This window comes from Podarcis pityusensis, assembly GCF_964106645.2.
Source record: "Podarcis pityusensis genome assembly, chromosome: 14".
NCBI lineage: Eukaryota > Metazoa > Chordata > Lepidosauria > Squamata > Lacertidae > Podarcis > Podarcis pityusensis.
In genome coordinates this window covers 2564101-2577506 of record NC_138039.1, presented here as the reverse complement: position 1 = coordinate 2577506, position 13406 = coordinate 2564101, and the positions used below count along the sequence as shown (strand labels likewise).

At 45.6% G+C, this 13406-nt stretch overlaps 2 protein-coding genes across 2 annotated transcripts in view; both read right to left on the bottom strand.

Annotated features, from left to right (window-relative positions):
- The window catches only part of LOC308462996 (cytochrome P450 3A9-like), a 96263-nt gene that overhangs the window by 48184 nt on the left and 34673 nt on the right, over positions 1 to 13406 (bottom strand). The window lies entirely within an intron of this gene.
- On the bottom strand, positions 39 to 13060 carry LOC308462992 (cytochrome P450 3A29-like). The gene is made up of 13 exons (XM_080981111.1): positions 12901 to 13060; positions 8950 to 9043; positions 8747 to 8799; positions 8490 to 8589; positions 8098 to 8211; positions 7514 to 7602; positions 7202 to 7350; positions 6523 to 6650; positions 6065 to 6152; positions 3782 to 3942; positions 2890 to 3116; positions 1065 to 1227; positions 39 to 434 (listed from the first exon to the last, which is right to left on the bottom strand). Exons 1-13 carry the CDS (start codon positions 12969 to 12971, stop codon positions 339 to 341), a joined length of 1533 nt encoding a protein of 510 aa, XP_080837237.1. The 5' UTR covers positions 12972 to 13060; the 3' UTR covers positions 39 to 338.

The window sequence follows — 13406 nt, the reverse complement described above, 5'->3', positions numbered from 1 at the left end:
ATTTTGGCGAATTTGAACAGAATGAAAGAATGAAAGCATTTTGGGGTTTTTTCCTGAATAGAACGCATTGTTTAATGTTACTTTCACTAAGATACACATTTTTGCATGACTCTTCCACTGACAATGCACTAACAACACCCATTTTTGTGGGTGTTCTGTGGCTGGAAAACTTCAGTGCCAAATTCAGAGAAGTGTGAAGCTGTAAAGAGAGCTCTGTTTCAGTTTGCAAATCAGTCTGATCTGCTGGAACCATTAGTAGTTCTCTTTGGGGAAACTTCCCAGAGCAACACCCGAAGCTTTTGCACTTGCTACCGAGGTGACTGAGACATGACCAGGCTTCACTCCTCCTTTTGGGGACCACCTCGTGGCACCATCTTCAGAACTATTGGTTTCTCCGGCACTAAAAAGGCTTGGTTGCCCATCTTAAGGGGAATCTGCAGCAGGGTGAGAATCGAGAGAGCAATCAGCACATCAGTCAACCCATCTTAACATCAAGACCCCAGCAGAAGATCACAGGGGAGTTTCCCTGGCTTAAATCAAAACATGCAGTATGGTGCTATCTATCTGACTTGGGCAAGGGACACGGGAGGCATTGTGGGTTAAACCACAGAGCCTAGGACTTGCCGATCAGAAGGTTGGCGGTTCGAATCCCCACGATGGGGTGAGCTCCTGTTGCTCGGTCCCTGCTCCTGCCAACCTAGCAGTTCGAAAGCACGTCAAAGTGCAAGTAGATAAATAGGTACCATTCCGGCGGGAAGGTAAACGGCGTTTCCGTGCGCTGCTCTGGTTCACCAGAAGCGGCTTAGTCATGCCGGCCACATGACCCAGAAGCTGTGTGCGGACAAACGCTGGCTCCCTTGGCCTATGGAGCGAGATGAGTGCCGCAACCCCAGAGTCGTTCACGACTGGACCTAATGGTCAGGGGTCCCTTTACCTTTACCTATGCCTTGGGCACTGGTGCCAGACATTGAAACTCCACGTGTTATGCCCCTTGCCCCTTCCTTTTACACACACACACACACACACACACACACACAAACACACACACCATCCAGCCTCCTCACCGGAGTTTCCTTGCAGACCCTGAAGGAAAAATGCTGCACCAGGATTGCAATGGCCACCTTCATCGTGACGAGAGCAAAGCGCATTCCCAGGCAGTTCCGGGGACCAGCTCCAAAGGGCAGGTATAGGTAGGGATCCACTTGATCCTTGTTCTCTTTGCTGAACCTGGTTGCATTCACAGAGATGAGAGAAATGGAGGCTGGGTAAGGAACCAGAACGGGCAGATCTGATGCCTTGATAGGAGAGGGAAAAGAAGACGAAGGCAGCAGCTCAGGGCTCACAACAAGGGGACATTGCTCACCACCAGCTGGTTCTCAGTTGCTCGTCCTCAGCTGCATCCACCAGCTGAATCAAGTGGGGACGATGCTGCGTAGTGTCGCGCAAATGGGGGTCATGAGTGCAGTACCCACTGGTACCACCTATGGTGTCTGTGATGCAAAAGGTCCCCTCCAGAGTCTGTTTGCTCTTCCTGCTCAGATTACACTGTTTGAAGAAACCCCTTTCATTATGGTCAGGATGGAGCAAATCCCCACTGCCCAGTGGACTGGGTAGCTGGGGGGGAAGTGTGTCGGGGGGGGGAGGGAGTGCAGAGCCAGGGAGACACATGGCTGCCAACGCTGCTGCCACTGATGGCAGTGGAAACATTTATTCTACATTGGCTCCCAGTACGTTTCCAAGCACAATTCGAAGTGTTGGTGCTGACCTTTAAAGCCCTAAATGGCCTCCGTCCAGTATACCAGAAGGAGCGTCTCCACCCCCATTGTTCTGCCCGGACACTGAGGTCCAGTGCCAAGGGCCTTCTGGCGGTTCCCTCCCTGCGAGAAGCCAAATTACAGGGAACCAGGCAGAGGGACTTTTAGAAGACATCTGAAGGCAGCCCTGTTTAGGGAAGCTTTTAATGTTTGATGCATTACAGTGTTTTAATATCTGGTTGGAAACCGCCCAGAGTGGCTGGGGAAGCCCAGCCAGATGGGCGGGGTATAAATAATAAATTATTGTTATTATTATTATTGGCTTGGCAGCTCAGCCACCTTCCAACTTAGCCAGCACAGCTGGCCAGGCCAAAAGGAGAAGGACGCACCACCCAAACCCAAAGGCCCAGCCAGGATTCAGCTTGCCTCCCTGTGGCTCTGGAAGGTGGCAGGACCTCAGCCAAGAGAGGGAGCCTGTTATAGGGATGCCTGGAGGTGCCCTTCTCAGAATTTTGTGCCCGGGGGTCAGGATTGCATGCCAACCCTCCCATTCTGGATAGGGGAGTGCAGTGCCTCCTTTCCCTGCCCCCACCAGATTGGGGCAGCTCATGTGGGACATGGCCACACTATTTTGGGGTCCCACTTCTTTTCTCCCCTTGTGAACGTGGCACCAATTTAGTGGCTTGCCACCCCCTCTCAACAGCAGCCATCCTGTGCCACGTCACACCTCGTGGCAGGCATTTTATGAATAGCAACCCCAGCACTTGCTCAAAATTACAGGTGTACCCCCAGGCCCGAAAAAGTTGGTGATGTCTGATTTCTTTTCACCTCCAGTTGGGCATCTGCAAAATGCTGGTATCACAATTGGCATTGTGATGTTTCTATCACTTTCTAATTCTATTACAGTTTGTTTGCTATGTTTACATGCCTTAAGTCCCTGTGGGATATAAATAAATGTAACCAAATGATGATGGTGATGATGTCAGCAGCCCAGCTGAGGCTGAAATCAGGAGCAGCTGATGATCTACTAGTGGTTGGGTGGATCTTTCACTCATGTCATTCGAACATGTGGCCTTTCATCAGGCGGCGTATATTCAGAGCACAAGGTTTTTTGCAGTGGGATGGGAAGGGTTACCTCTCAGGTCTGAATTCGTCAGGTTCTGGCCAGTATTCAGGGTCCCGATGAAGCGTATAGGGAGGAATGATCACATTCATGTCCTTCAGGATAGTCACCCCATTGATTTCTACATCTTTCTTGCAGGTCCTTTCAATCCGTCCTCCAAGGGGATACAGCCTTTGCGTTTCACTCAGGACCATGTCAAGATATTCCAGTTGCATGATGGCATCGTACGTGAGAGGAGCCTTTGGGGGGATTCAAGGGGGGAGATGAATTGTAACCAGTGAGACCCTAAACCAGGCTCACACAGAGACCTTCAGAAGGAAAGATCTCAGTTGAGGTGGCCTTGTTCTGAGATTTCTGTCCATGAATGAGAAAACCTCCGTGGGTTGCATTCAGCAGCTGCACAGGTGGGATGCAACTTACGCAACCGATCTGTTTCTCTCTCCACTGCCCCAATCTAACATGGCTCAGGTGCTAAGATCCTCAGGTGAGCTCCTTCTCTTCGTCTCATCAACATCAGAAGCCCAGCTGGTGATGACTCAAGAAAGACAGGGCCTTTTCTGTGGCTGCTCTGAGATTGCACTATTCCCTCCCAAGAGAGGATAGACTGGCTCCCTCTCTGTCATCCCTCTGCCAGCAGGCTAAGACCTTCCAGTTCAAACAGGCCTTTGAAATCTAAGGTCCGGGTGATGCTGACCACTGGGCTGATGTCAGGGCAAACTGGATTTTAACTGCTGGTACTAAATTGTGTTTTGGTGTATTTTCGCTTTAGTTTCTAACTGGTTCATTTTTATTACTCCTCTGTCCCTGCCCCCCAAATTAGATAAATAACTCTCCTGTAACTCCCCCACCCAAAAAACCTTCTCCATTAGGTCCGGCCTCACCTTTGCAACCCACACATTCTCACCTTGTTGGGCAGGATGGTATCTATCTCATCTTGAAGCTTCTGCTGGACATCTGGGTGAGTGGCCAAGAGGTAGGCCGCATAACCCAGGGAGTTGCTGGTGGGTTCATATCCAGCAAAGACAAAGATGAAGGACTGGGCCAGGATTTCAATGTCAGTCAAACCTGCAAACAAGCAGAAGTGAGAGAGTTCAAGTGTAAACAAGTACAGCCTGTAGTCTGGCTGGGAACATGATCCGTGCAGGTAACATGCATTGCACTGCAATGCAATGGTTTTCTTTTCTTCCCAAACAATAGTGCCGAAATCAAAACAGTAGCTCATGCGTTTCTCTCCCTCTGCGGTTGTTTGAGGCACTCAAGAACAAGGACAATAAATGGCCAGGTTCCCAAGGTTACTAATAACACCTTGGCTTTTAAAAACAACAACCACAAAACCCTATATTGTCTTCTTTTCTCTGTTGTTTTAAACAATCCAGCAGTCTCTGGGGAAACAACTTCCTGGTTCACAGGTAGAGCAGCAACACCTTGTTGATCAGTCCTTACAGCACACACATAATAAAGGACCATGCAATGAGCAGTGGCTCCCTAAGCAGGCAGTAACTCAATCTGGGGGGAGGGATTTCCTAGGGGGTGCCAAGAGGCAAGGGGGTGCTGGACTATCAGATTTTGAAAAGCTGGTCTCACGGGATCAAATTCATGAGTTTTGTTGAATTAATTAAAGTAAACCCTTTTAATGTGATTTTTCAATCAATGTGCAATCAATTGTTGCTGTTTTGAATTTTATTGTGTCATTGTCTTCCTTAGGGTGTTGTGCAAATCACTATTTGTATAGTAATGCTTTTGAGAGGGGAGGAAGTACTGAGAATGAGTTTGTGGGATCAAGGGGGTGGTGGCCCAGGGGAAAAAAATGGGAATTACTTCTGGGAACAGTCCTGCAGGCAACTTAAATAAGGGGGGAAGTGATATTCTGAGGCCTTTACCACTGAGTGTAATGACAAGGGAGAGTAGGGCCTTTTAGGTTGTGGCTCTCTTTCTGTGCAAAACTCTCCCCAGCAAGGTCTGCTAAGCGCCTTCACTGACCTCTTTTTAACACCAGGGAAAGGCTTCCCCCTGGCTTTTGATAGACTGAGATGATGCTTTGCTGCTACTAATCTGCTCCCCAAGCTTCCTATGGCTCTTATGGGACCTGTTTTGTTCTGTTTTATGGTATAATGTATTTATATTTATATTTTAAATATGACGTAAGTCGCTTGGAGACGTTTGAGTTACAAGAGACTGGAAAGTCATTATCATCAACAACATACGTAGTGTTAGAAGATTGGGGAGTTGGTTTGGAATTATGTCTGTGGGTGCAGTCTTGTTTCTGGCATCCTTCTGTCTTGAGAGACGATGGAGTGTGCCTCTGGGGATGAAGTCAAATTGCTGTATTTGCAGGACTGAAGTGAGCCCTCCAGGACCCCAAGCCTGGGCAGTGTGTCTGGAGGTCCTGGGCTGCCCAGAAGACCAGAACCCCCCTCTTGGCCTTGCTGATGTCCAAAGGAAAGCAGAGCAAGACATTTGGCAGCAGCCTGGCTGCAGGAGTTGCTGGAATGAGGCGTACAAGGCACCATCCAGTCATCTTAGGGACTTAGGCACAAACCCCTGAGGAAGAGCCAGTGTGGTGTAGTGGTTAAGAGTGGTAGACTCATAATCTGCTGAACCGGGTTCGCTTCCCCGCTCCTCCACCTGCAGCTGCTGGGTGACCGTGGACCAGTCACACTTCTTTGAAGTCTCTCAGCCTCACTCACCTCACAGAGTGTTTGTTGTGGGGGAGGAAGGGAAAGGAGAAAGTTAGCTGCTTTGAGACTCCTTCAGGTAGAGATAAAGTGGGATATGTTCTTCTTCTGCTGCTCTGGATTTGTGTAGAGTTTACTCCTCAGCCTTTTCTTCTCCCAAAGATATCACACCAAAGTTTAGGATCAGAGTTTTCCCACTCCTAGATGGGCTGCCTTCCCAGGTGGCGGAGACCCATTTGCCCCTCACTTCCCTCTACAGCACATGCAGAAACTGTCGTAGGACCCATTATTGGTCTCGTCCCCTCAATCTGCTGGAGCCTGTCTTCAGGTGCAAGTGAAGTTCCTAAGTCATCGAGGATTTGGGCAATTTCAACTCCTCAGGAAAGACAACTTGGGAACATGATCTGTGTAGGTAACATTCATTGCATTGCATTTTTCAAACTGGGATAGGCAATTTCAAGTCTTCAGGAAATTCAACTTCCCTTCAGTTCAGTTAAATTGTGTGGCATTACCTTTATAGGAGTGGTTCAAGCCATTGCTCTGGTGGTCAGTCTTGGCACTTTGGGAGTCAATCATCAGCTGCAGGAAGTCCACCCGGCCCTAACCAGAAAACAAATAAACCAGTGGAGGAAATGTGCGGCAGAGAGATCCCCACGGGGGCCACTGGCCCGAGATGGTTTGAAGCCCCTGGTTTTTTAAAGGGCTAAATACAGCCATGAGAACTGGCCCCCTTTGCCCTTGAGGACATTGGTTGTGAGATCATCTCACTGTACTTAGGCACAACCAGACATACTGAGGGGGTAAAAGAGTCAAGATATTAAGCTGTTTTGTGGAGCAAAAAGCAGTGAAGCAGCACAGAGAAAAGTTGAATCCTAGGGGATTTTTCAGTGAAAAATCACACCCACACACAAAATGAAAGCCCTTTTCCATGTCAAAGATATTCACCCCCAAATTACGGCACAATTCTTACCTTTTGCCCTTCTTTCTGCCGCGTTTCCTTCATTTTTTCGAAGGACCTTGAAAAGAAGCTTAAAGCTTCTGCGTTGAATATATTCACATTCATTAATTTGAGAAGAGGAATCAAGAATGGCAACGTGGCTGCAAGAGACAGAAATCATACGGTGAACAGGAATCAACCTTCCTGAAGCAAAGCATTAGATATGCTGATTGGTAGATAGATTTCTGTAGATAATTATTGATAGACTTTGGTTTGGTCTAAGGATCAGAGCTTGCAAGCCTTAATAGAGCCTCATTGTGAATCTCAGGGTTGCAATTTCTGTATATGCAATCCATGTATGAAGATATGTGCATTTTGTTACATTGCATGCACACTGATTACACCCTCCCAGAACTTCCCACACATGTACCTAATGGGAGGGCCAGTTCTTATAATCATCCTTGCAATATTTTAGATCCAAGTGCAGTCTAGAAAGAAATCCTATTTTGGAAAGGCCATCATGGCTCAATGGTCGACCCACATTTGGTCCTCGTGACCAGGCTGGGCTGGGAATGGCCCCTGTCAGAAACCCTGGAGGACCTAGTAGAAAAATCTGTAGAAAATTCTGTGCTTGATGGACCAGTTATTATGTTTCCATAATAACCAGGCTGCGAACTTCCACTGGGCCATCAGAAATCAGAAGCCAACTTACCTATCAAAACCAAGCGTGGATCAAAAGCGGCAAACTTGGTCATCTTCTTCATCTCCTTGACAAAAGGATCTGCAGGGTTGTTCATAGAGTCAATGTTCACACCAAACGAAGTGCTGGTGACAACATCCATGCTGTAGGCTCCAAAGACGCTGGGGAGGGAACAGAGCAGCCAAATCAGGCTCTCAGTATACTTAGGATTTTCCATAGGCCTGTTTCTGGCCACCCAATGTGATCTGGATTCACCTCAAAGGCAGCCCACATTGTATGCTATGCTATTTTTGACTGAGGCCTTTCCTGGCTCAAACCACTTACTCCTTCATAACCACAAATTCATTCTTTTCCACTTTCTTCTGAACGTTTTGCATCAAAACCTCCCCGTAGTGTTTGATGATGGGAAACATCTGAAATACAAATCAATGAACAGAGATGTCAACACCTAATGGCAGCTGTCCTTCCTGGCTGCAATGGAGTACTGGAAATCCTGTGACTTGCTCATGACTCATCAAAAATGCAATCCCGAAAGATGGGCTTCATTTTTTGCTTCGCTTTGGCATTTTTGTTTCGCCATGTTGAGAACTGGCTGATCTAGCTCGTAATGATACTACTTTGCAATTACAGTATATGGAGTGATATCTCAAAAGAGATCCACTGACTTGATATCTGTGGTTGTTTTTTTAAGAGAGTGAAGCTGAGAAAAAATCCAAAACATAGACTTTGCAACCGTACATTCTTAGGCATTATGCTTCAGCCACTCTGACTATCAACAGAATTGGATTATCCCCCAGTTTCAGACTGAATAGACTCAATGGTGCTTGAACTGTACGACCCATATTTACCAGTGGAAGAACTGAATATTTTATTCTTTTCAATACATAATATCTTTTTCCTTTTTTTACCTCCTTGAGCTTCCCGCTGGTGAAGGTTGGAGAGAGAATAGTGCGAATCCTCTTCCATTGTTCATCCTTTGCCACTGAGACGGCAGACTCCAAGATCCCAACTAAACCTAAATCCTAGAGGAAACAAAGCAGTTTCGAACCATTGAGTGGCAAAGTCAGGTTTTGAACCCATGACAGATCTGGAACCAATAATATCCAACAGGGAATTGTAAACGGAATAAACATGGAGGGCAATGATGGCTGGGCGACTAAGTTCACACTTGACTTTGGGAGAGGGATTAATCTGCCCTCCCCATTACCCCACCCTGCCCCAGTTTGGCGCCAATGGAGTGACGTGTATGAACACTCCTCCTTCCATGATACTATTGTATACTTAAGAAGTGAATGCCTACCCGACGGTTGGTGAAAGTGGTGTAACACTCTTTCACGAGGACAGCTTTTATAATAGCCGGATCCAGCGTAGCTAACATAGGCTTTCGGCCCTCATAAATCCTGGATTAAGAGTAAAGAATGGTATGTTTTTGAGATCCCAAAGAGATCCAGTTGCAGATTTAGCAGTTTCCCGCCCCAGAACATTATCTCCTTGGGATCAAGCAATGGGATTTGGGCTAACATGAGAAATACAAGCAGGTCATAAAAGGTCACTTACCCCCAGGTCCTCCCATATTTCTGAAAGCACTCTGTATCAAAGTTCATAAGCCCCTGTGGAAAGACATTTAAGAAAGTTAAGAACGGCCTTTCTGGACTAGATTAAGGCTCATTTTAAGGAGCACCTCTGATCCCAAGAGGGAGGAGCAGAAAAGGGCCTCAGGAAACCTCTTGAGCAGGGCAGGAATGTCAGCAGACACTCACCTTACGATAGGACCAGATATTTCCAAAGAAAGGCAACGGCGATGGACCTGGAATGCCCAGTTTCTTGAAGACTCCATATGGCCAAAATCCATATCTGTTTATTTTGTAAAACGAGAGAGAGGGAGGGGGAGAGAGAGAGAGAGATGCAAATCTGTCAGCAGAGCATGAAAGCCTGTCCAGGGTTCAGAGGGGAAACCTGGCAGGTTGATGCACCTTTGTGGGGGCTCCTCCTGTTAAAAAATCCCACAAGGAACTGACATGAGCACCACAGGGCAAAAAATGAGATGATATGGGCTAATATGCAACCCAGGCCTTCGAGAGAGAAGACGAAGAAGAGGAGTTTGGATTTGATATCCCGCTTTATCAAAACCCAAAGGAGTCTCAAAGCGGCTAACATTCTCCTTTCCCTTCCTCCCCCACAACAAACACTCTGTGAGGTGAGTGGGTCTGAGAGACTTCAGAGAAGTGTGACTGGCCCAAGGTCACCCAGCAGCTGCAGGTGGAAGAGCAGGAAGTGAACCCGGTTCACCAGATTACAAGTCTACTGCTCTTAACCACTACACCACACAAGTACAACTGAATAACTCAAAGTACATTGTTGAGCTGTGGCGCAGAATGGGTGGGGCCACAGAGCCAGTTGCCCTGGACCCAAAATTCTTAGGGGCAATGAGAAATTTAAAATTATGTGCCCTTCCCCTTCAAACATTCTACAAAATTTTTCAACATTTTACCATATTTTTCTGGCCATATCTCCTTATGTAATCCTGATCGGTGAATTACATAATACCTATTTATAGTGTGATTTCCCCTTTGAATATACGAACACTGTTGTGTTCCATAGCTTGCTTTAAGGAAATCATAATTAAGACATTCATACTTCCACCGAGGTGCAACAGACGCCTCTTTCTCTAGCCTCCTTGTCCCCATGATGTTTGTAACTCTGACAGTTGCCAGTGTGCAGATAGTAATTGGATTGCTTGGTTAATTGTGTGGTTCTGACACGTTGACAGGTTAGTTTTCATTTTCTGCTGACATAGTAGCCATTTCTTGTTCTTCATAATTCTGTTTCAGCATACTGTATATATATATATATTCATTTTTTAATGGTTTAAACATTTACGAATGAATGGTTATGCAATGAAGGGGCTGAGTGGTAAAAAGCAAAAAATAAAAAGGCAGACATTGTTGGATACTGAAAAACATAATTTTATCAATTAACAAATTCGGCACACGTGAGTTTGACTAACTTTGTTGTGACATTAAGAATCTTTTTAACCAGTGGGGGTTGTTTTCCCTTAAAAATGTTTAGGGGTACTCTCATTCTGACTCAAGAAAACCACCATTTTATAGTTCAAATCGGGGAAAATAAATACAGTAAATGGACAAAAGTACAAAGATTCACACAATGTTTAGGGGAATACGTACCCCTGCGTACCCCCAGAAAAAGCACTGTTTTTAACTGTCACTGTTTAAACTGCCAGTTGTGAAAGAAGTTTCTCAAAACTTTAATTAATCAAAACGTATCAGAGATTTACAATGAGCAAAGTCATTCTGCAATTAAAGTTGCCAGAAAACAAGGCAGGGATTTGTGGGCCCCACCTCACTAAGCTTTAAACCGGGGGTTGATGTGGGCAGAAAGCAACTGGCCTGCACAGCTCCTTCAATGAAATCACCCACCAATTCCTAGAGATCTACTTCCTATACCCTGCTCTGCATATATACAGCAATAAACAGGCTCCAAAGTCCACCAGCTGATTTCTCCCCTGAAAATCCAGATCTTTCCTTCCCTGTTCTGTTTATCTTTAGCCAACACCCTTGTTTTTCTTTTTCTTTTTGCTGTACTTAACAAGAAACATTATCTTTGTTCTTGCATGTGTGTGTGTTGAGTTATATGTGAAAAGATGAAAATGTCAAACTCAGCATCCCACCTTCCCCTCCCAACCTGAAGGCATAGCTGAGATCAAAATCAAAACAGGAGAGTTCATAAGCCCTGGAGCAGAAAGAGTCCAATCGCTGCTGCTGTCCAGGGCTGTTTTTCTAGGAAAAAAAAGATGCTGGAACTCACCAGGAACCTTCTCTTAGGTGCCCACCTGACAGGTGCCAGAACCCACCCGAGGGTGGTAGAACTGAGTTCCTGGGAGTTCCCCTGGAAAAAAGCCCTGCTGCTGACAATATATAAAGGGAAGTGTTAGCACAGCCGCATAATACGAAATGTGACAGGTACACTTTGTCCTGCAGTCTTTGTTCTTGGGCAGAATAAACAGCCACTAGTCTGCTTTAAAAGTCGTTCAGGGTGTGGGGGATGCTGGTTGCCCTCACAAATTGTTTGCGTCCGTTTCCCACAAAGTGCCATCTCCCAAATTATGTGATACCATTTTTGGTACATTGGTACCCTTCACTTCTTTTCAATCTCTGGCTATCAATATTCTTGCTGCCGTTACTAAGTAATCAATCATATGTTCATATAATAGCCCTAGAGTTGTCGCGGCTGAATATACCTAACAATGCTATTTCGGGTTGGGGGCGGGGTTCCCAAAAATATTTTATTAATAAATCAAAGATAAAGAGCAAAAAGAAATACTGTCACAGGAAGCTGAAAGCAGCATAAGGCTGAGAATTGTTGTTGAACTTGTTGTTCCAAAACAGCACACACAAAATAATTCCTGCCCTGTGATTCCTGAATTGCAGAGGGTTAGAGTAGATGACCCCTGGGGATTCTTTCCAGCTTTACAATTCTGTGACCCCCAGCTTAGTAAAAAATCTTCTTTACTTATATGGTTCTTTATGTTGATTGATATAGCAAGTTGAAGTAAGTAGGTGTTGACCTTCAGGGGGTGTTGTTTTTCCAAATCATCTCTTCAGGAATTTAGCTTACAAGTCAGGCAGAGAGACCTGCTTCAACTGTCTCCCCTCTTGAGAATTATCACTGGATACAGAATCGTAGAATCCTAGATCATCCATGGCAGATGGCCACCCAACCTCTGCTTAAAAACCTCCACGGAAGGAGAGTCCACCACCTCTCATGGGAGCCTGTTCCAACCTTGAACAGCTCTTACAAACTCTAGATACCATCCCCATATAGATCTATCCATGTAGCAGAAGCAAATATTCTTTTTTAAAACATTAACTATGGGATATAATTACCGGTAAATCAGAAATGGGAACCAAACACACACATGCTGAGTTCTATTCATATTGGGTTGCAACCATTGCTGGTCCTCCTGAGAGCAGACTCATTGAAATTAATAGACGTGACTAACTTTGATCTATTAATTCCAGTGGGTCTACTCTGACTGAAAGTTGGTTGGATACAACACAGAGAGCCCAACAACAGAGTAATTAGATTCTGGGTAGCAAAGAGCTGGGTAGCAAAAGCTCATCCCATCCCCCGCCCTCCGTAAGGACTATAGTATTCAATTAGATTGCTATAATGTTCTTTACATGGCTGTGTCCATGAAAACAGTTTAGAAAATTCCATCAGCCCAGTGATAGCCAGAAGTGTTTTGTTGATGGCCAGCTGATCAAACCGCATGAGGTCAACCTTTCATCAATCTCCAGAGTTGTCACCTTCTTCCCTAGTTTTAAGCTTTAAAGGCCTCACAGTCCTGGGCTAGATAGAGTAGGTCAGGAATTGGCTGCTTCTGCCCAAGAACTTTGTCCTGTGTCTCCATTCCTTCACTCTCTCCCTCTGCTGTTGAGGGACCACTTCTAGGTGAGTGCCAAAGACAGTTTTGTTTCAGATTTATAAGATAAGGCTCTTTCAATATGCTGTGCTTCTGGAGCTGCTTCTACAACCCAACCATATGCAAACTTCCTTGGAAGTAAATATCCTTGCAGTTCAGAGGCTGCCATCTCCTATGGCTTTCAGAAGAAGAAGCAGATTTAAAAGGCCCCCATTTCTTTTTCACAATTAGAAAACAGCCAAAGAAATGATAAGAGAATGATACATACAGCATGAAAAGGCCCAGGAAGGCAATGAGAAGGAACCATGTCTCAGTGGAGAAGCTTGAAAGGAGATCCATCTTGTTAGCCCTTGATGACTCTCTGGCTTTGAATGTGGATTTCTGCCCTCTTTATACTTGCTTAGGGCTGGAGCTCAAAGAGCAAAAACAAAAATTTCGCAATAGCTTTTGCTATCCATTCGCCTTTGCTCTGATGACTATCAGATTGACTCAGTCCAAGTTTCCTTTGTCTGAGGCCCGGTTAGTATTCCTTGTCACGAAATAGGCGAGACCTGAGAGTGGGTGTGTTGCCTCAGGTACCTTCTTATGTAAAAACCTCCTGCCAACCTCTCCAGCAGGTGCATGATGTCATCTTCTGATTCCTTTTACTACAGAACAGCTTTCTCTCACCTGGTGCCCTTCAGAAATGCCAAAGGATTGTGTCATTTGGTTGCCTTTTATCCGGGTACTGATAAAAGTGCCTTATCAAAGTGCCTGGAAGATGGAGCAAGCTTG